At 42.7% G+C, this 22,025-nt stretch overlaps 1 protein-coding gene and 1 pseudogene across 15 annotated transcripts in view; both read right to left on the bottom strand.

Moving 5' to 3' along the window:
* LOC119896614 overlaps positions 1-22,025 on the bottom strand; it is an 858,889-nt pseudogene that overhangs the window by 322,870 nt on the left and 513,994 nt on the right.
* tnikb (TRAF2 and NCK interacting kinase b) overlaps positions 1-22,025 on the bottom strand; it is a 62,786-nt gene that overhangs the window by 15,997 nt on the left and 24,764 nt on the right. For 3 of the 15 annotated variants that reach the window (XM_038710009.1, XM_038709948.1, XM_038709991.1), the window contains exons 11-23: positions 21,897-21,963; positions 20,859-21,057; positions 19,430-19,558; positions 17,986-18,072; positions 15,906-16,106; positions 14,103-14,366; positions 10,694-10,858; positions 9,388-9,627; positions 8,157-8,263; positions 7,684-7,799; positions 5,604-5,695; positions 2,584-2,765; positions 1,359-1,470 (exon numbers count right to left, since the gene is read on the bottom strand). In XM_038710009.1, the coding sequence (XP_038565937.1) occupies positions 1,359-1,470; positions 2,584-2,765; positions 5,604-5,695; positions 7,684-7,799; positions 8,157-8,263; positions 9,388-9,627; positions 10,694-10,858; positions 14,103-14,366; positions 15,906-16,106; positions 17,986-18,072; positions 19,430-19,558; positions 20,859-21,057; positions 21,897-21,963 (1,961 nt within the window). The remainder of the gene's footprint in view (positions 1-1,358; positions 1,471-2,583; positions 2,766-5,603; positions 5,696-7,683; positions 7,800-8,156; positions 8,264-9,387; positions 9,628-10,693; positions 10,859-14,102; positions 14,367-15,905; positions 16,107-17,985; positions 18,073-19,429; positions 19,559-20,858; positions 21,058-21,896; positions 21,964-22,025) is intronic. The other 12 variants (XM_038709983.1, XM_038710058.1, XM_038709956.1 and 9 more) reach the window with 11 other exon arrangements.

The raw sequence follows: 22,025 nt of genomic DNA on the forward strand, positions 1-22,025 counted from the left end.
TCAGGAGGGAAACAAAGAAAGACCACCACAGGACACTAAGACCTTCCTCTAAGACCCGGGTAACAACTAGATACAACATCTGTAATAACAACAATATGGATCACATGGACACACAACACATGGCTGGGATTATTATTAAGATGATGACTGGAAATTAATTGTAAAGAAGTTTGAAATGATCAATTAATGATTAGTAAAGTCACTTTTTAAGCAAAAATTTCAAATATTCTCTGGTTCTGGCTTCTCAAATGTGAATATTTGCTGCTTTTCTAAATCTTTTATGAGAGTAAACTGTAAAACTTCAATTAAATGCTTAGTCCCAGTTAGACGCCTGGCGCTTATTTTACTTTAGTTCATAAGAGTCCGACAATCAAAAGAATAATTGTTAATTATGTTTTTTCATAAAAAAGAATTCAAGTCTAAATAACTACGGTAACCTTTGGCTTTCATCCTTTCTACGGTGGTCTCTCTTTGTCTCTCTCTATTCACGTTATTCCCATTTTTATACAAGTAATATTCATACTAGTTTAAATAAACAGTTTTGTCCCAAACACTGTCAGGGTGAGTTCAGCGAATGAAACAAATATATTTTGGCTTTTCAATTGATTGTTGGGGAAAATTAAAATTTGAATTAATATCAATTTGGGCTTGGGAAACTGTGATGAACATCTTCACTTTGTTCTGACATAACAGACTAAACAATGCACTGAAAAATCAATTAAAATAATCAGCAGACTAATTTATAATGGAAACAATCATTAGTTGCAGTGCTCTCCAGTTCTCCAACAATAAAGTAAACTGAATCACTGGTTCATGAGCTGGACAATGAACCACATCTGTTTAATTACAGACATTGTGAATCTCTTTTTAAATGTACTCTCAGCACAGTTTTAAAATAACAAATAGTTTGATTATCAAATAATTAAACTGATAAAAGGCTCCAACATCCAACCAATCAGCCCAAAGTCCAGATTTAGACTGTAGTTAACAGAAAGGGAGCCATCACGTCAGATACGGATGTATTAAAAGATGCTTATGGTTACATTTATTAAGAAGGAAGTGGACATTTATCGAGATATATACTTTTAGATAATATCATCTGGCCTTGGAATTAAGCTCAGTCGTTGATTTTGAGTTTTGTTTTTTTGTCATTTGGGGGAACATGTGGTCAAAGCCTAATCCACACGCCACGCCCGCTGTGTGTGTGCGTGTTATTCACACTCACAAGCCAGAACAAAAACAGGAAACAGCCAGGCATGCAGAGCTGGTGAATGAATGTGTGTCTGAGCGGCGAGCGGCGGATCCTGTGGAGTCAGCGAGGCTACAGGTCAAAGGTCAGGAACTGAGAGGCGGCTTACCTCGCGCATCATCAGGGTGCTGTCCTGGGAGCTGTTTCCATACGAGTCGTCGTGGGCGTCGTTTTGACCTCCCATCATGCTGAAGGACTCGTTGGTACCTTGACTCGCTGGCCTGAAAGGGAGACGTCAATTTATAATTATTTTTTTATTGTTTATCTTTTCATTTACATTTTTTTACTCAATATTCTTTTAAATATGCGTCTCCATGATCGTCATGCTCATTATTTTCTAAACCTTGTCCCATAAATTCATTTTATTAACAACATATGAACCTTAAAGTTTCAGTTTATGTAAAAATACAGGTGAATTTTACTCATTATGTTGCTGAAGGTGGTTCCATAAAGTAAAACGTGTATCAGGTAGTAAAGTAAAACTTTAATCACCTCACATGGGACCAAAACTGAACCTTTGATTCACCATCAGGATGAATTCAGCGGTACAAATTCGGCCTAAAATAAAGGTACAAATCCCCGATTTTCCAGCTTCTAGCAAAGTATAATGACACTAGGCGCCAATGACACCTTTCACATTATACATAGTTATTTGATCCATTGCTAACATAAAATATTAATTATTGTGGCTCTGAACTAATAAAGTGGCCACTGAGCGTGTTGGTGTGTGGGAAGCCAGTGGGGGATCATGTCCTTGTTCCTTAAAGGATAATCTCAGTATTTTTAAACCTGGGTCCTATTTTCAGTTAATTTTTTTTGTTTATTTGACCGGGACAAAAACATGAAGCTTTATAAAGTATACAAAGTAGATGCATACATGTTGCTAGCAATGACTAACTTGCAACCCATGTCTCTGGCGTTGAAATGAGTTTCGCTCTGAAATCTCGCGAGAGGCGAGTCGTTGCAGGAAGACGCCGGTGGAAACGTGAGTCAGACCTGGAGAGAGGAGTTCATTGTGTTGGAGCAACAAACTCCTCTCCCTCGTTTCCACAGTCGACTTCCAGCGATAACTAGCTTCTCGTGAGATTTCAGAGCGACAGTCTGAACAGTCTGAGCCCGTCGCTGGCAAAAAAAAGCCCTTTTTAAAGGACTTTATTCTGAAGGGATACGTTGCAGCCACTCCTTTTGAGCCCACTAGTCATTTTGACACCAAAATATGTGAAAATAGGGCCCGGGTTTTAAAATACTAAAATGATGCTTTAACTTTTCTTGCAGCTCCTTCCTTTAGTCGGGGAAAAAGATTGCTGGATTTGATCAGGATCACCAATACTCACATGATGCGTGGTATGTCACTGACAGCCACTGTCCCGTCATTAGGCCCGCCCTCTCCCTCCTCGTCCTCGCTGCTGTGAGAGTCCTCGCTGGATGAAGAGTAGTCCGTCACTTTGACGGGCGGGCGGCTGGTTTCCTCCCCCTGTCTCAGCTCCCTGAGCTCTTTGGCCAGAGCTGTCAGGTCCTGGGGGCCCGAAAAAACAACAGTTTGATTTATGGAGAAAAGCTAAACCTCCGTGTGACTTGTTTTACTTTATAATTGTTCTTAAACAGCTGCCTAGTAGCTACGTGAGGGGTGTGACGAGAGCCGGGTGACATGAAGATAACATGTGTGGATTTGTGATCAGAAGTGTTTTCCGTGTTTTAACTCCTTGTCAGTCATCCTAACATACAGTCCCAAACTGTGTTGGACAGACAGTCTGAAGGGGATACGGCCAGCGGAGCAGTAACATAATGCACAAGAGAGTGTAGGGCAGCTAGACTTTTAATGAGCACAATGAATTCTCATTAAATGACGACGTTATTCTCGTAATATTACGACTTTTTTCTCGACATGTCAGAGAGCACAGTATGGGGGGAGAGATTCTGATTGTGCAGAAAGTTTTGAACATGTGCAGAAAACCTGCTGAAACACAGGAATCTGAATGAATGAATTCAAATTAATTAATTTGTCATTAAGGTGAAAAGGTGCCACGTGCACATTTAAAGAGGTTACTTCCCCAAACTAAAGAAACAAAAGAGGAGGAAAGGACCAAATCACATCTGCTTGTGTGCTGACTCAGCAGTGATGATGTTACATGAGATCAAAGTTGATCTACAGGAGAAAACATATCGGAAAGCAGCACAGAAGCCCGAGAGCTGCACTGCGTTAAATTCAGTTTTACCCTTTAAATAAAGAAAAACACTTCAACACTTCACTTCTGGTAGTTCTACAGTAAGATGTTAAGGGATTTGTCCACGCTTGGAAGCTGTTTATTGCATGAATATCTAATTTATGCTCTGTGACAGCTGGTCAAAGGATGTATCACTGTTGAAGCCCAACAGTCTTGTGGGATGTAAGATTGTCTTTTCAATATTAAACAGCACACAGTGTGTTTCATTAGTTTAGTAAAGTGTTGATTAATGAAAAGAAATTTACATCGTCGGACAGTTTCCTGCATTGCCACAGTGTGCGCGGCAGCGTGTAAACCATAAAACAGCCATCCAACGTGAGAGAAACAAACCTCTAAAACTATAAACTATAAATGTGCAGAGAAAGAAATGGTAGAAAATCAACTTTAGAAGAGTGTTTTATACACACAACTATGTGTGTATAAAATAGGCTTAGAGCAGAGACTGTATATAAAAAGGCTAACCATACTAACTTCTAAATGTTAATATAAGTAGTGTATTTAATTTCATTTTGTCTTTATAAGACCAGTACTTCATAGCATTTATAAATAGATAATATAAAATGTAATAGTATTGTAGTATTTATATTAATATTGAACAAGTTCAGAACAGTTTACATAAATTTGCATTACAATGAAAATCAAATATTAATAGACTAAATATAACGGCCCAGAAATGAAGTATCAGTGCAGTTACAGTGCAGTAATACACACTGTAGCTGACCCTAATTTAATAAAGGAAAGAAAAGTTTAGTTGAAAGGACATTTAACCAAAGGCACATGAAGCAGAAGAGTTATTAATTATTAAAAAACGTTAGGGAAGTGTTTCCGTCTGTGTGGAGCAGGTACATCACAAATCTGTTAAGGGTTTATAAACTAGTCGCAGCACTTGAAACTTTCTTTATAACCTTTTGGAAGCCAGTGTAAAGGTTCACGAGCAGGAGTAAACAACTTCTCCTGGTTCTTGTTTTTTAAAGTATGGCCCGAAATCGCAGCTTTAAAAACCAGCAGAACAGACACATAAAAGGCTGTTTTACTATTTAGAAAGCAAGCGGTTAGTAAGATTCATTTAGAGCTCATTACTGAGCGTCCACAGTGGGGAGGGCAGCGAGCAGCAGGACAGTGCAGAGAGAAGAGGAGCAGGGACAGAGTCTACCATCATGCCTCGGTGCAGGAGGGCCAAAGGTTAAAGTTCAGGCCTCTGAGATAAGGGGTTGTGCATGTGAGAGGTTTTAGTGAGGGGAACAACACGAGGTGGTGGAGGGAGGAGGAATGGGGAGGGGGGTTATCTTACCAACTCCTCCTGATGAGAGAGAGACAGAGAGAGCGTGAATGTAGAGTGATAACAGGAAGAAAAGTGAATCCTACAGTAACTGACAGCTCCGTCTGACACAAGAGGAAAAGTCAACATCATCTAATCAGAGGAGAGAAAAGAGGGGATCCATGGGGGAGGAATGATATGCAAACACGCCCGCTGTCGTTCCCCCATGTGTGAGATAAACGGACTTTGAGTTTAATCAGAACACTGTACCTAGATCTATACCACTATGAGGAACTATGTTATCTTCTATACTATGTTATCTTCTATACAGCAGAGTTCAGCCATTCACATCACAAAGCAGTCTACCAGGAATGTGTGCTTGCATGTGTTTGGCTGCACGTTATTTTTTGTTTTAATGCCGGACATTATTGATTTGTTCAGGCCTTCTCGTCACCGTCCCCGCTGTGCTAACACAGCGGTCTCACTGAAAGGAATGAGCGCGCCTGCGTTTGGCAAGAGCTGAGGATTGATTGAGACTTCTGTAGCTGAACTGTGTGAGGGGACAGACGAGTGCGGGGGGGAGATTTCACTGAGAGGTGGAGGGAGATGGGGGTGAGACAGGAGGAGGGGTGAAGGAGGAGAAATGTCACTAACCTCGTCTACAGCTTTCTTATAGCTCTGAAGGACGATGGAAAAGAGGGATGGAGGGAAGGATGAGCAGAGAGAGAGAGGAAGAGAGTGAAAATGAACAGCAACGTGGTTATTTTCAGAGAGAAGAGTCGGCCTGTCCGTCAGAGTGTGTTCACATGTTCTCCAACACAAACAGCCTGTTTACACGCTGACACTCGAGTTTTTGTGTGCGCGCACTCACTGCAGGCCTGCTGGGTCGTGTCACTTCTCTGCTGTCGTCTTTGGTCTCGTGGGAAGAAAGTGTCGAGCCGTCAGTCTTAATGGCTGAATTACCTGAACACACACAAACGCAAGCATCGAGAATTGTTTTGGAAATCAGACATAAACATAAACGGAAGAAAAAAACCTCCAAAACTATAAATGTGCTAAGAAAGAAAAGAAGAATGAAATCATGTTTTCAAAATAAGAACAATGTGTGTCTGGAACAGGCCAAGAGTTGACCTAGAAACGTCTAGATGGTAAAAAGAAGTAATATACTTAATCCTTTTTAAATGAAGTTTGTCTTTATAAGACAAGTACTTCATAGTATCAGTGCAGTTACAGTGCAGTAATACACACTGCAGCTGCTCCTAATTTAATAAAGGAAAGAAAAGTTTAGTTGAAACAGACATTTAACCAAAAGCACATGAAACAGAAGAGTCAAAGGTTAGGGCATCATTTTATCGCACGTTAATGATTATTATTTTGAAAGTCCGTTGCTCTCTGGCTCTGAATAGACATACAGTCAAACCAGGGGACAGGGGAACAGGGACACTTGCTACTGAACAGAAACCGTTTCTGCTGCTCCCTGATAAAAGAAAAATGTTTCTGCAGATACCTGCCCAGAAAAAACCTCAAGAAAACAGATTTACAGGCTGTATGTTAACCTGCTGCTCAGAGGGGGCCTGTTATGATGTTCTGATCGTGGCTCTGGACTCTTGTTTTAACAAGCTGGATAAAAGGTGAAGCCCTGGCAGTGGCCAATAGCTTTGATTCAATATTTGATTTGAAAACATTAATGATTAATTTGAGATTTACAAGAAATATGTTATTGCTGCTGTGTAAAAGGAATACTGCTGGTAAAAAGCTCCTTATTTGTTATTAAAAATTTTAATCGTTGCGCAGCACTACCTTATTTATAACTTTTGGAAGCCAGTGTGAAGGTTCACGAGCTTCTCCTGGTTCTTGTTTTTTAAGGAGGCGGTATTATGCTCATTTTCAGGTTCATAATCCTATTTAGAGGTTGTACCAAAACAGGTTTACAAAAAACACCATATTTTTGTCATACTGCACATTGCTGCAGCTCCTCTTTTCACCCTGTGTTGAAGGCTTCATTTTAGCTATGGAGTGATACATCTTTTCTCTAAATGATCTTTGTTGGGAGTTGCACATGCTCAGTTCCTAGTTAAGGACTACTAGCCAATCAGAAGCAGAGTAGGGCGGGTCAGCGAGAAGCCAGGAAACAGCTTCGGTTCAGCTGTACATGCTGCCGACCAGCTTGGCAACATGGACTGGAGCAAGAGTTTCAGAGTGGTGAGTTATTAATCTGTAACAAAAGTATCTTTCATCCATAAAGTTTTAACTGAGCTCTGTCTCTACATCACAGGAACAACTTTATGTCCACTGACTGCCTGGAGGGTAGCTGGTGTTTGGAAGGAGAGGAGAGCTGTGTGCTGCAGCTCGCTGTTTTTACACCGGTGTTTTTGAGGGCGTGTCGGAGTAGCCGCTTGGCGAGCGTTATATGAGGCGCATTTAGCTTTCATCCCTGTGACGTCACAGACAAACTGGACTACAAACGAGCTGTTTTCAGGCAGTTCAGAGCAGAGTTTTCTGTGGGAGATGGGAACTCCCTTTGGGCTGGACTTCTTTGCAAACCTATTACATGCACAAAAAAGATATACAACTCAATAAAGGAGAGGGAAAAAGCCAAAAAGCAGAATACCACCTCTTTAAAACAGTTTTTGGCTACACAAGGACATTTTAGAGGGCGCGAGGACATTTTCAAAAAGTCAGGATATTTCTTGGAAAAATCTTTTTTGAAAAAAAAAGAAAGGATGTTTTGGAAAATTGAGAACGCTTTCTGAAAGTGTAGACATTTAGGTAAAGTGTGGATGTTTGGGGGAAATTAAGGGCATTTTTTATGTCATCTAGCGTGTTGCTATGTGTCCTGTATTCATGGTGAGTCCCTTTTAGTGTTAAATAAAGTAACGTTTAGAGACTCAGCGAGTCATCATATGACTGAGGGCCCTCACAAGTGTAGAAGCACAGACATGAGTGTGCACCTCGTTCGTTGGAGCCTCCCTGGGAGCTCGGGGTGCTGGAGCTGGAGGAGCTGCCGCTGCTCGTCCTCTTCAGCGGCGTATCCATGGAAACGTCGGTCCGCCGCAGGTCAGGGTTGCTAGGGCAACACAAACACAACACCGTTTCATTGATGCGGGAAACTGTTGAATTTAGCGTGAGTGTGTGTAACACTAACAGGACACGGTACAAAAACAGTTTCCGGAATTATTTAACACAAAACCCCAAAATTTATTCATATTAGCAGGTTTTAAGTAAACCAGGGTTCTAAGCAAAAGTCACGTGACTCAGAAGAAGTTCAGCAATTGGACAAAGACTTGATTACGTGACTGGTTAAGAAAAACTGTACAGCTTTAAAGAAAACAGGGACTCATCTCAAAAAGCTGGCCGCTATGAGGTATTAGGGTAAACCTGTGTGTGTGTGTGTGTGTGTGTGTGTGTGTGTGTGTGTGTGTACCTAGCCCGTATGAGGTGCGCTCCAGCCCGAGGTCCAAGGCCAGGTCCATTTCCAGGAGAGTGCTTCCTGACCAGAGCAGGAGAGATGGAGGTCGTCCTCTGAGGAACCTGGGGAGCACACACATCCGGGTCAGGACCTCCTTTTTCATATCGGACAACTACAAAAACATTATTACATCAACCTTTAGCTGTTAGGACTAAATATCAAACTGAAAATTCCTCTTTTTATGGGTCCTCTGATGGACATTTGGGGGTCTCTGGACCCACGTTTTGATACTGTAAAGACCCTTCAGTCTGTTTACTGACGTCACTCTCTCCCTTTGTGTGCACTTAAAGTTAAATAATAATTAAATCATTTGGATTTTACTTTCCCTCTGACCTTACTGGGTTCCCATTCACAGTCTGAAAAACATTTGTTTCTCTCACAGCAAACAGGAAAATGGCCCTAAAATAGAACAAAATGTCTGGCAGTAATCTGGTCTGGTTTTAATTTCTCTGGCTAACCAGTTTCACATTTTTTTAAAGAGGTGTTCAGACTGAAAACAAATCAAATTGTAGAGACGGCACAAAAGGAATTATACAAAGATGTGAGTGGAAAATCTCGCAACAGTCACACAATTTGAAGCCAAAGCGTCTGCATGCAAGTGTAAAATGTCTTAACTGTTTTAATCCATGAAAGTACAGACACAACAGGAATAAAAGGAAAATAACAGAAACGCCTGAACAGTCAGTGTTTGTGCTGTTTGTGGCACAGATTGAAAATACCTGCAGTCATATTAGTGTCACTAAAGCCGGAAAGAATTTGTTTTGCATTTGATCTGAACACCCTCATACAACAGACATACTAGACATTTCACTATGAAACTAAACACCACTGAGCAAACAAAAAGACACCTGTGCAGCAGTTTCTACATACAAATTAAAAATACAGGCCACAACTTTAGTAAAGTAAATTATCCCAGAGTGTTTTAGTACAAATAGATCCGTTTTAATCAGTGTTTTTATGTCCATTTACTTTATTGCAGTTGGTGGCCTTTGAGATTGAAATCAATAAGATCAGACGACAGTAAAAAAACAGGAAACATCAGCTATCAGGAGAGACTCCGACAGACACAGGAACTAAACTGACAGTCACAGAGACACAAAAACAAAAACACAGTTCAGACAAAAAAGAGTTTCCACAGCGGTTAACACACTCGGACAAAGACACACGGGTCGCGGCATGCAGAGACCTTGGGCGGCATGTCGTCGTCCTGCCGCAGCCAGGAGCTGCGGTCCAACTTGTCGAGGGGGGGCGCCAGGCGGGAGAGGGGCGGGGGAGGAGGGGTGTCGGAGGTGGGGTCGGAGTTCTGCCGGGGCATGGGAGGCCGGGAGGGGGAGGGTGACGCCGAGGAGGAGGACACGCCGTGGGGGTCGTACAGAGACTGGGACCCTGACAGACCGTGACTCTTCACCTGCACCAGGTGGGCCATCTGGACACAGGCACGCACACACAAGCAGGAAACAGGCGAGGGGGGGGGGGGGGGGGGTTGAGAAGGAAGAGCAGGATGAGGACTTCACACAATGTGCTCAGGAGGAAGAGGAAATGATGCGAGGGAGGGGGGGGGGGAGTGATGATGAGGAGGAGGAGAGAGAGCAGGTGAGAAAGAGGGAGAGGAAGGTATGAAACACACGCCTCAGGGTGCGTTCACAGCAGCCATGTTCAAACTGGAGTGTTTGCTCCTTTGGTCCAGTTACTGGCATTTCCTCTAACAGCACTGAAAACAAAAGTCTCTCACCCAGAAAACACCATTTGGATGATTAACTAACGTCCTCCTGCTAAGCAAGCTCATATCCAGTGGTTTCTTCACGTCCTGTTAAATTATATTAACACCTGAGTAGAACAACAGGAGAGATCCTCCACGTCTCCTTTCAGAGGTCCACAAGAGGACCTACACCCTGCACAGCTGCCTCCTCAGTTCACTGCAGCCAGGTGAAATCCACTGACCTCCAATCTGACAAACTCTGAAAAGGAGATTCCTTCTGTGAATGGAGTCTAGTTCAACTGGTAGATCAAAAGCTTCAGCTTCATGCTCAGCTCCATTTTGACACACATGACAGTCTGGTACAACGCCCGCATCATCTCCGGCACAGCTCCAGCCCGCCTAACCATCTCCCCCTTCATCTTTCCCTCATTAGAGATGCTCTAATGCACTTATCCTTCACTGGAGCAAGAAACTCTACTGGCTTTCACAAAATCTGACTTGCTGGTTCAATCTTTCATCTCAGCTGCTTTGTTCAGGTCTGATGGCGCCAACAGAGCTACATCATCTACAAAAACTAGAGCTGCAATCCTAAAATCCCCAGCAGACGCTTTCGGTTTCCACATCGAGCTCCTACCTTGTGAAGAAGACCCACAGATACTAGAGCGCCTTCACCTTCACACATTTTCTACTTTCACACCGACCAAAGAAGCCGAACTCCAGTCTGTGACGGCACCCTGAGGGATGGAGGTTCGTGTCACATGCTACGACACGCATAAAGACGTCGAACACGCACCTGTGGTTCTACGGAGCGGTGCATCGGCGGGGTCCGGGCCTGCTGGATGCCTCCGCTGCTGAAGGACTCGGAGCGGGGCGGCAGCGACGGGTCCGAGATCCGGTTGGAGACTTTATGCTGCAATGCAGGAGAAGTCTGTCTGTTCATCTTATAATGCTCCTCCACCTGACACACACACACACACACACACACAGACCACAGTCACTCACAGCATGCCGTGAGGTGTGTGTTACGTGTTAGTAAATCCTGAGCTGTTCCAGTAAAGGATCTGATTTGTAATGAGTTGTGTGTTTAAGTTTATAAGAAAGAGTTATTATTAAGATTGAATTAAATTTACTCTGCTCTGCTCTGCATGTGAGAAATGATGAAATAGTTTTGGACTTTGGTCTTGGGGTTGGTGTTGATGTTTCCTGTTCTATTCTGTCTCTGGTGTCTTTGTCTCGTTTCACTTCCTGTTTTATGTGCTCACAGATTGTCTCTTTGGAGTCACCTGTGTCTCGTTACGTTCCCCCCCTCCTGCTGTTTTTAAGTAGTTTGCTCCTCTGACTCGCTGCCAGTTCATCGTCTCTACCGGTGTCTCGTCTGCCAGCGTTAGCGCTGTTTTGTAAAGTTCACTCGGTCGTGTGGATTTACACTCTGGCATTAGGATTTATGGACCTTGTTTTGACTCTCGATGCTTGGTTTTTATACTGCTTCGCTGTCTCTGTAAGTTTTCACCTGTTACTTTGAATAAACAAACTGCATATGGGCCCCATGTCTGCACCATGGCAGACCGTAACATTATGAGTAATAGCTTTAGCTAAAACCCACAATGTGTTTAGTTAAGTGCAAAATTTAGATATTTTATTTTATATTTATCTTTATTTTACTTTCCAGATAAGTGCTCAGTTAGAATTCTGGTCATTTGCGGGTCAAAAGACATCTAGGATAAACCTACATAGGATCAAACTGAGATGCAACTAATAGTTCAACAGCCTTTCAGGGACTATATTTCAACAGGTAGCTGCTTCACATGGAAATACAGTGCAGCCAGTGTTTTGCTCCTGGCTGTCGGCCAACCTCGAGGATTTCAACATCTGCTCCTCTCTTTGTTCTTTGCAAACCACCCAGGTCTTCATATATCTTTTTCTTATGATAAATGTCCTTACTAGATAAATATGGCATTTACTGTGTGTGATGGAGCCTCTGCTCTTTCTTTTTCCATTTCATCATGATCATGTTTTATGATGTTAGCAGAGATGGTCTTTGCTTCAGATAAGGTCGCCCGCCTGCAGGAAAATGTTATATGTATGTATTGCACTTTCCAACCAAATGTAGCCCAAATTTAACAAAGATTTCTTTGGATCTGCATTTATATGTGTGCAGCTGACAACCATACCAACAACCTGATGACGCCAGGCAGTAGAACTACTCTGTGGCTTTTTCATACTGAGAGAAGAAATGAATGAAAATGAATCGGAGGGATTTTAAACTAACAACACAAAGGACATTGATTAAGTTAAAGTGCTACTGACAGAGTTCAAAAGGTAGTCTGATTAGTAAAGGTCTCCATGGTTACCCGCTTTTGAGGGAGAGGTTCACATAATAATTATTGTCGTCAAGAATTTTCAGAAGCGGCACATTTCAGTTTTAACTGTTATAAATTTTGAAACACTGAGCTTCACTCAGCTGCTAACGTCGCCTGCCCTCCTCAGCGTGCCACACTTTCACACCTACAATCATTTCATAAGCCGGGCACGTTGTTCTAAAAGGTGATCATCTGTTGTTTGAGGGGGAACATTGTGTCTGCGTGTCACGGAAATATTTCTGAGTCTGGAGGAAATCCTATGAGGCTGAGGTGAGGGTAGACCTATCTGTACAGAGAGTGAGTTTCCGTGCTCTGCTGCCCACAGGGAGAGACAGACTGATATAGCTACAGCTGGCCTACATCAGTCCACCAGCTGCCACCAGAGGGCAGGCCGGGAGATCTGCCCTAAATGTGTGTGCACACGCTGGGGAGGGGTGTTCACATGTGAGTGTGTGCGCTTTTGGCCCTGAGTTATGGTGATAAGAAAACCAGCAGAGTTCAAACATGGAGCAGAGACCTGCCTTTTCTACACTCACGTCTCCTTTAGAAAAAACACACACCGGTGTTACTTCACTTAACTTTTGGGGATTTTAAACTCGCTGAAAGATTAGACGTTAAAACACATTCAACAACATTTCAAGATAAATAAATAAAAGAAAGGGGGAAAAACTCCTGCAACCTGGAGTTTAAGAGAACCCTGGTCGTAAAGAAAGTCTGAAAGATGTTAGTTTGAGTTGTTGAAGTTAGTGTTACACCACATCATGCAATAAAACAGCAGCTCTCAACCTGTTTGGAACAAACTAGCAAAAGCAGGATTAAAAGTTTCCCCTTCTGTTCTCTTTTAATCTGATTCATCATTAGAAAAATACCAGACCAAGTAAATATTCTCAGCTTTACAAGAAATGATTTGTTATTGCTTGTTTTCTATGACAATTACGGTAAAACGGTCCTAAAACGCCACCAGGTTGAGAGCCACTGCAGTAAAAGGATGAGGAAGGATCACTGCAGATCACCCTGCAAACCCCCAGTCAGTGTCAGTAACCTGTAAAATGTGAAGTGAATAAGATTTAGAGGAGATTAAATTGTGAAAGAGGAAACATTAGAGAGGACATGACATCCACACCGACATGAATAGGGGGAAAAAGGAAATTCAGTGTCCAAGGCGGTAGTTATGGCTTAACACTCATCATAAGCACAGTGATGTCTTTCTATTTTTACTACTGGCTAAGCTTTCATGGATTGTTGGGATATCTGGTAGAGACATTTGTGTCCCACCCAGGATGAACTTCTCTTTCCATATATCATCAGGTCAAAATTCAGAATTTATGGATGCTTTTTGGTAAACTAGCAAATGTCGCTGGTAACCTGCATGTTAACATAGTCACTGTAAGCATTTAGCTAATGTACAGCCTTGTGGAGCTGCCAGTGCTGCCGTCGATTCTTATTCTTGTTCAACTTTCAATAAATGAAGCCTAATGTGATTCAGCGCTATTATACAAGATGTGGGAGTGAGTGTCAGTTTTGGAAAGAAGCTGGCTGGAAGCACTGACGGCACCGAATGAAAGAGGAAATGAATCAAAAGATCCCTGTGAGGAATGGTGAGAAGAAGGGGTGAGAAACGGGGAGGGAGGGGGGGAGGGGGAGTCCACATTATCATTATTTCTGCCGCCAGCCCCGGAGTTAAAGCGTGTGAGTCGACCTGGTTAGAGAAATGAAAATGTTAAGAGCGATTTAAAGGGGAAATCATTCCACCGGCCCAAAGGTTTGTAAGTCCGCCCCGACAGACTGCAGGATCAAAAGAGGAGAGGGAGATAACAAGAGCCTGATCATCCTCCGACTGACCCGGCGGCTGGGGGTCCGGCCCCTGGACTCGGGGCTCAGCGGCTGGGAGAACTCAGGGACACAGGTGACACGGATTTGAGGCATGTGGGGGTTATTATCCCTGGAGGGACTGTCATGGGCGGGGTAGGAAGGGGGGCGGGGGCGAAGGGGTTTGTAACCGGGGAGTAAGAGGAGGTTGTCGAGGTTGACGTCCTTCGTCTCCTTGAAAGAGTGGTGTTTCTTGGGAGGGATACGAGGCGAGTTGCTCTGAGCTCGACGCATCACCTGGAGAGGTAAGGTGAGTGTTTACAAGGAGCAGATAAACATGTAGACTGCAAACAAACAAACAGGTTTTCTTCTTAATAAACATGCAGTCCTTTTACTGTAGAACTGTTAAAAAAGTGTGGATTGTAATTGAATCTTCTGGACTCTTCTAAAGTTGTGTCTTCATTCCTCGACCCAAACAAAAGATTACAACTGGGAATGTTGCTGTTTAGCTGCACAGCTGCTCTCAAGGCCCTCTTTGTTTGGGTAACAGAGCGAATTTCACAAATAGTGTGCAGAAAAGAGACTAGACTTGAGAATTACTGACCGTTATTTACAAATGCAGTCCAGTTTGACCTGCTGCATAGCTCTAAGCTGTACTTCTGACAAAAACATATTGAAAACAAACCCATCTTTGTCTGGGTTAACCTGCAGCGTTTTCTGAATAAAAACCTGCCACCAAAAATACCTCATTAGACATGCAACCCTTATCCCCGTTATTAATATTTCTATATCTTTAATGCCTTGATTAGCAAGGTGAGCAGCTGTAACACAGCAATTTCCCCTTGGGGATCAATAAAGTATTTCTGATCCTGATTTCAGGTGTGTCTCGTGGCCATTTCTATAAGCAGACTTCCATCACGGCGCTGAAGGCTGCGAGAGGATTTGTAATGCAAATGCAAAGCCTCCAAACATGTACACTCAACACATAAAAGAGTTTCATCTCAAAATGCTTCGTCAAGTCTCAAGGCCCAGAAAAGTGAGTAACAGTTACGTTTCTGTTCTCACAAACATACATGCTGATGAGCGAAGGCCTTAAGTTGGTTTATTACCTCACAAGAGTCTCTGAAATGGGCTCTACTCACATGTTTGACAAGAGCCTCACTTAAATATCCTGTCTTTTAAAATATTTCTGGAATGACACTCCCCATTTGACAAAAGCATCACATCAAACGCACACGAGGAATTTCACCGCACAAACATTATTGTCACATGTACAAAACAGAAGAAGGCATCATCACAGGTGAGACAGATCCTTCTGCAGGTAAAGAACAGATGATACCTGGAGGGAAGAAAACTCTACAAAGACAACATCAACAAACACTCTGGTAGCCTCCAGGGAGCTCGAACTACTCACGGTGTGTTTGTGATCTTAGGCATTAAAACGATCAATTTACCACCAACTCAGCTTTGTCACTGTAGCTGAACAGCTGTTTGTGCACCAGTGAACTGTTTATTTGTGCCTCATTTTAACACAGCTTGTAAATAACTGCAATAATAATTTTAACAATTAACAATCTGCATTAAAATCTTCACCTGATCAGCTCAGCTGTGTCTAAAGATCTGTACTATTAAATCTAAATTATTTCTTAAAACATGAAGTGCAGTGAGCGTTTTCTTTTCATGTTGTTTAAACCCGTCCAATACAAAACAATTTGTCTCAAGAATAATCTAGAACAGTGTCTTAAAGCCACATTACTACGCTGACATCAAGAAAATATGACTGTATTCCAGAAACTAATTGCTTTGCGTACTGTGTGTGTGTGCCGTGCTCGCTACCTCTTGGGCCCAGGCGGGCTTGTCGTTGGTGCTGGGCGCCTGGTCTTTGTAGTGGTACAGCTGCTTTTTGTCCTGCGGCGGCCGCGGCGGCTCCTGCTGCTGCTGCTGCTGCAGCGACACCAGGTACGCTCGCTCCTGCTGCAGCTGCCTCTGCAGCCGCTCGGCCTGCCGCTGCTCCTCTATCTGCTTCCTCTTGTACTCCTGCGCATCAAACAGAAGAGGGGTGACGGCGGATAAGCAAGGAGCTCGTGTCCAAAAGAACATGCAGCCATCTACTTGTTAAGAATATTTAAACTGAATCATGTCTGTGTTTCAAATACTGCCTGGTAACGATTACCTTTCAAAATTAATACACAGTTTAGGATTCATGTGTCCCTTTAAATATTACAGCTGCGTTTGGCTCTTTGCCTTCACCTTTTCTGTTATTCAGGAAACGTCCTCGTTGTGACAAAGTTATTATAATCTTGTTTATAGAAAAAGACATCTGTTCTGGGATAGGAAACATAACATTTTAGCTTTGCCTTCAAAAAGGTTCAGACGTACAGGCTCCTTCCTAATAAAAGGTCTTTGAACGCCAAAACATGATTCAGACCGGTGTTGGACACTAAATCGTGACCAGACTGATGAAATGCTTTTAGTGTTGGCAGCTCTTTAATGCAGGGTGATCCACTGCACTGATTCAGTGGTGCAGAAACTTCAGAGACATTAGTGCCTTTAAACAATAATTAATGAAAGATTATAAAAACACTGTCTGGACTGTGGTTTGACAGGAGGCGTCATCATATTGATAGCAGGCAAACATGAATGCTCACCCAGTATTAAATGGGAAAAAATGTTGATGCAACTCAAATATTTGACCTATTATTTTAGAGAGCAAGGATTTGTTTGTAGTTCTCATTTTGCTGATCGGTTTTAAAAGCGTCCTTGCATGTTTCTCTCAGCGTCTCGTCAGATCAGAGGTCTGGCATTTATCCGAGCTGTGTGCGACGGTCTGCAGCAGCCGATGAGTTTGTGTCCTCTCAGAAACAGGCTGCTGGAAGAAGCTGGCTGGTTGTTTTGCAGCGGTGGAAGAAGTATTAAATAAGTACTAATACCACACTGTGAAAGTCATGCATTCAAAACCTTACTTAAGTAAAAGTATGTAAGTATTACCAGCAGAATGTACTCACAGTGCAGTAAAATGTTTCCATCAGTATTTTATATCTGTTTCTGGATTTGGATTCTGGACGTGTGTGTCGCATTTTACTGCTGCACATGTTAAAGGTCGAGCTCATTTTAACTCCTTTGTATGCATCGTGGTCTATAACATCATCATGTGTTTGTAGGCGTCGCTGTCCTGTGAGTACCACGTATCTCTAAACAGTCAGACAAACAGCCTGTTTTCAGCGTTGTAACGATGGATTTTCCAGCTGATGCAAGGAGGGTTTAAATAGTTCATTTAGCTGGAAAAGGAGGAGGATTTTCTGAGAACATTAAGGAACACTTCATCCTTCAGTTTATCACAGACATGTGGAGATAATGAAATTTTTCACTGGACAGGAAGGGGATGAATAACTGTAATCTGAAAAGTAACTAAAGCTGTCCGACATATGCAGCGAAGTAAAAAATAAAATATGTGCCTCTGAGATGTAGCAGAGTAGAAGTATAAAGTTGGAATTACTAAATAATATAATAAATAAGTAAAGTACTTCAACTTTGTACTTAAGTACAGAACTTTAGTAAAAGTAGTCCACTGCTGTTCTGGGACACTGCGTCTGCTTTGAGGTCACTTCATCGTGAACAATGAAGCTGAATAAAGTGTGACTTCGGCTGACACGCCCGCTGCTGTGTGTATTTATTGATTTGATGTTTGTTAGCCTTTTTCTGGAGAGCTGAAGTCTGATTCGGTCCTGCCTCAGTATTGATCGAGTATAGACAGCCTTCGCCACATCACCATTTCTGTGTGTAAATAACAAACAGGCTGACGCGGAACCAGCGCTCGCCACGTTCTCCACGTCCTCTGAGCTGTTGTCGTTGTCGTCTTTAACACAAGAACTCAGGGGAAGTTGTTGTTTGTGTGCGTGTTTGTGTGTGACGTTACCAGCAGTAAGGCCTGCTCCTGCAGGAGCTGCTGCTGCAGGATCTCCAGCTGCCTCTGCTCCTCCTCCAGCTGTCTACGGATATACTCCTAACCCATTAGCACCCAGGCCAGCACGAGACGCAGCCAATCAGAGAGCACCGAGGCAGGCGAGAAGCAAATCGGAGCCAGGGCAACCAGTGACATCAGCAGAGCAGGAAACAGGAGAAAGGAAAACGAAAGAGGAGGCCAGAGAAAAGGAGATTTATTGAAGAGGTGTGAAAGTAGGGATTTAGTCAGAAATAGACGAGGAGAGATTAGAAGAAAGAAGCAGCAGGGGGCCGTAATTAGTAGAACAGGACGATGTCAATTACTGGAGGAATGGTGTTAGAGATCAGCATGAAATCAGCTGTGCAAGATGTGGAAATGTATGTCTGAAAGGTAGAGTGTGAAGAGGGCGCTGCACTGCTGGAAAACCTAAGTATTAGTCATGCAGTCATTTGCAAAGCCTCCTGTCTCCTCTGTTGTACTGTTACACTGGATATGTGGTGTTTCTGCATCTGACTCTGCGGATCCTTCTTTATCATTAGAAGAACATCGCATCCAACCCTACGGCGGCAACCTTATACATAATTTAATAAACATTATCCACCAGGAAATCACTTTAAAAGTTTTTTAATTCATTCAGAAAACTTGGTACTGCTTCACAACGCTGTATTTTTTGTGTGCAGTATTTTAAATATTCAAAATGTTTGTTCAGTCACTTGGATGCTGACAATTTAGAAAAGGTCTCAAAGGTTCTTATCGTGATGTTTTTATGGATGAATTATAACACGGACCAAAAACCTATCAATCCGAGCAAAAGCTGAGCAATTATCTGTGGACGTTTGGTAGAAAATTAGTGAGCGCAAAGGCTGACAGGGGCTTATGGGAAATGTAGTCTGAATTTGGAAACATCTTCAGATTTGTCTCCCTAAGCCGTGCTGAGGTGCTGAAAGTAGTGAATTGACATCTAACTGTTAATTATTTAATTAATTAGTAGCTAAAATTACTACATGTAACACCTGCAAGTCATATTCTCACAATCCGGGGATCGCGACACCAAATGTCGTGAGTTTTTTTCTAATCTTCCGACCTTAACAGTGACTGAAATGAAACGATAAGAGAAGCTCACCGCTGGCAGACATCTGCCGCCTGTGACCAAAGGTAGTGAGATGTAGTCGTTCCTTCAATTTAAGGGTTCACAAGCCAAAATGAAGCCATGTGTTAACCTTCATCACCGGTTGTTTTATTTGTACTTTTTAACTTATCTCCCACTTGTTTATAACGTATATATATATATATATATATGAGGAGTGAGTGATGGATAAAGTCACAATAAACAGACGAAGAAATAAGAAGGTGACAACTTTAGTGCAAAGGTTACAGTGGTGAGTTTTAATGAGTTAGGAAGTCACGCCTCTCCTACCTGTGTTCCTACCTGTTCTCTCTCCGCGTGCCTTCTCTCCTCCTCCCGGCGGAGCTGCTCCATCTCTTCGTACCTCCTCCTCTGTTCCCGCTCCTGCTGCTTCCTCATGTCTCGCTCCCGGCGCTGCTGCTGTAGGTGGAGAAGATTTCACACAACGCTTCAGCTGTGTGTGTGTGTGTGTGTGTACGTGTGTTTGTGCACATCAGGTGTGTTTCCCTGGCATTCGGATGAGCCGAGGCGCTAACATCGCAGGTGTGATGGGTTTTTGCATGGAAGACAAGTCGTTTCATAATCAAAGCTGAGATGTGAAAACAGCCCGAGGCTAAAACAGGCATTCTCATTTATCAGATGTGACGTTAAGGTACTTCGTTGGCTTAAGTTAACTCCCCATCTCCGTCAGTTGTTGTCCGCTCTTTCCCAGGTGTCTTTTATCTTTCTTAATATTTTAAGATTGATTCAGATGCACTTATTTCACACTCTGGTAGAGCAAGCTTTAGAGCGCTGATATTCTTACTCTGAGCTACGTGTTAGCGTCTATACATGGCTACTAGTGGTTGACACTCTCAGAACTTAACAGGATGCAATTGAGCCCCAGTATAGTGCAGGCAGTTTGTCAGGAAGCAAGGTCAACAGCAGACTCTGAATCAAACAGAAACTTAAAGAGTTTTCCACCACCGCTGCTTTTTCTGTCATTATCTCAGCAGAAACAATAACATGTCAGCATGTTTATGTTTATTTTGTGTGAAGTTTCTCACGGAACATCTTCTGGTGTCGGTCAGGGATGATTTGGCTCTAAACTGCCTGCTAGTGGATCCAGTTTTAAATCCTACACACAAAATACGCAGGGAGCAATGTCACTCTGATCGTTAACAGGCGGACTACAGATACTCGTTGGCGAACCTTAGCGTGCCATCGCAGGCCGATCAATCTCCTCTCTGTCATGTTATCAAACCTTTGTGCTGCAGCTTCAAGCTTTTAACCCATGAACCACTAGAAGACTTTTATTGTGAAGCATTTAAAGGAAGTACAGGTTTTTTGTTTCACAGAGGCTGGCAACAGGCACTTCATACTTGGTTTAATGTGTCTTCTCTCAACCACAGTCAGCTGATTAGATAAAGAGCTGCAGGCGACAGGGTCTGAAATATATGTAGTGTCATCGAAATTATTACTTTTCGCCATCATATGCAAAAATCCCTCCTGCTGTGCTCCGTCACAGCACAGCGTGGTGCAGACATGCAAACCAGATGGAAATTCTGCATCATCACGGTCTACAGTTTCCCTTTGCTGAAAGCTTTAGGGACGATAAAACACCAATTAAAATGCTCTTCTGACCTCTTTTAAGTTCACCTGAGTGTGTTGACGTCTGTATGCAAGCTGCTTTATTCACTCATGTATTAAGGACATGTTGTTGTGGACAAGTGAAAGTTACCTCCTCCAGCCGTCGCCTCTGTTCCTTCTGCTCCTCGATACGTTTCTGCCTCTCAGCCAATAGTTGCCGCTTGTGTTCCTCGTTCTGCTGCTGCTCCAGCTGCTGACGCCGGATCAGCTCCGATCGCTCCTTATTGGCCAGCTGGAGGCGCAGGAAGTCCCGCCTCAGAGTGGACTCGCCGGGAATGTTGATGATGGAACTAGAGGAGAACCAGTCATGAAAATTTGTTAAGTAGAGTTGCTGGTGTTAACTTATCAGGTCTTATAACACATAACTCAATCATTTCCTTTAAATTATATATAATAACATATAAATGATGGATGATGGACGACTAATGTTTAATTAAAACGTTATGTGTGGCAGTAACACAAGTAGTGGCAGTACTACTAGTGCCAGTATATAGTAGTAGTAGTAGTAGCACAAATAGAAATAGTAGTAATAGCTTCAGTAGTATCAGTGACAGACGTTGTAGTAATAACAGTAGTAGTATTATTAGTATCAGTACACTAGTAGCAGTAGTAGGTACAGTAACAGTACTTACAGTATAAGAAGTAGTACCAGTAGTAATAATATAGTAGTAGAAGTAGTAGTAGTACCATTAGTCATGGCAGAAGTAGTATCACTATAATTACTAGTAGCAGTAGTAGGTACAGTAACAGTACTTACAGTAGTAGGCAGAAGTAGTATCACTATAATTACTAGTAGCAGTAGCATTAGTAGATGAAATAGCAGCATTAGTAACAGTAGTAGTAGTAGCTGTGTTAGTAGTACTTAAAAACAAATAGAAGCAGTAGCACTAGATACAGTAGTAGCAGTAATGTCGCAGTAATAGCATAAGAAGTGTTAGCAGTACTAGTACTAGCAGTAGTAGAAGTAACAGCAGTAGTTTTAGCAGCGCTAGTAGTATGAATAACCAAGTGGGAGTAGTAGCACTTGGAGTAGTACCAGCATTAGCAGTAGAAGTAGCAGTAGTATCATAGGTTGTAACGTCAGTAGCAGTAGTAGTACTGGCAGTACTATCAGTAGTAGTATTCGTACCTGGGCTCTCCAACGTCCCTCTCTTCATCCTCCTCCTCGCTCCCACTGTACTCGTACTCCGTCTCATCTGGAGGGAAACACACAGACGTCGGGTTAGCGTTCACGCAGCTGTTTGCAGCTGTGGGGTGA

The sequence above is a fragment of the Micropterus salmoides genome, unplaced genomic scaffold, assembly GCF_014851395.1.
Source record: "Micropterus salmoides isolate LMB-PRFRI ecotype aquatic unplaced genomic scaffold, ASM1485139v1 Ms_hic_scaffold_1, whole genome shotgun sequence".
Lineage (NCBI taxonomy): Eukaryota > Metazoa > Chordata > Actinopteri > Centrarchiformes > Centrarchidae > Micropterus > Micropterus salmoides.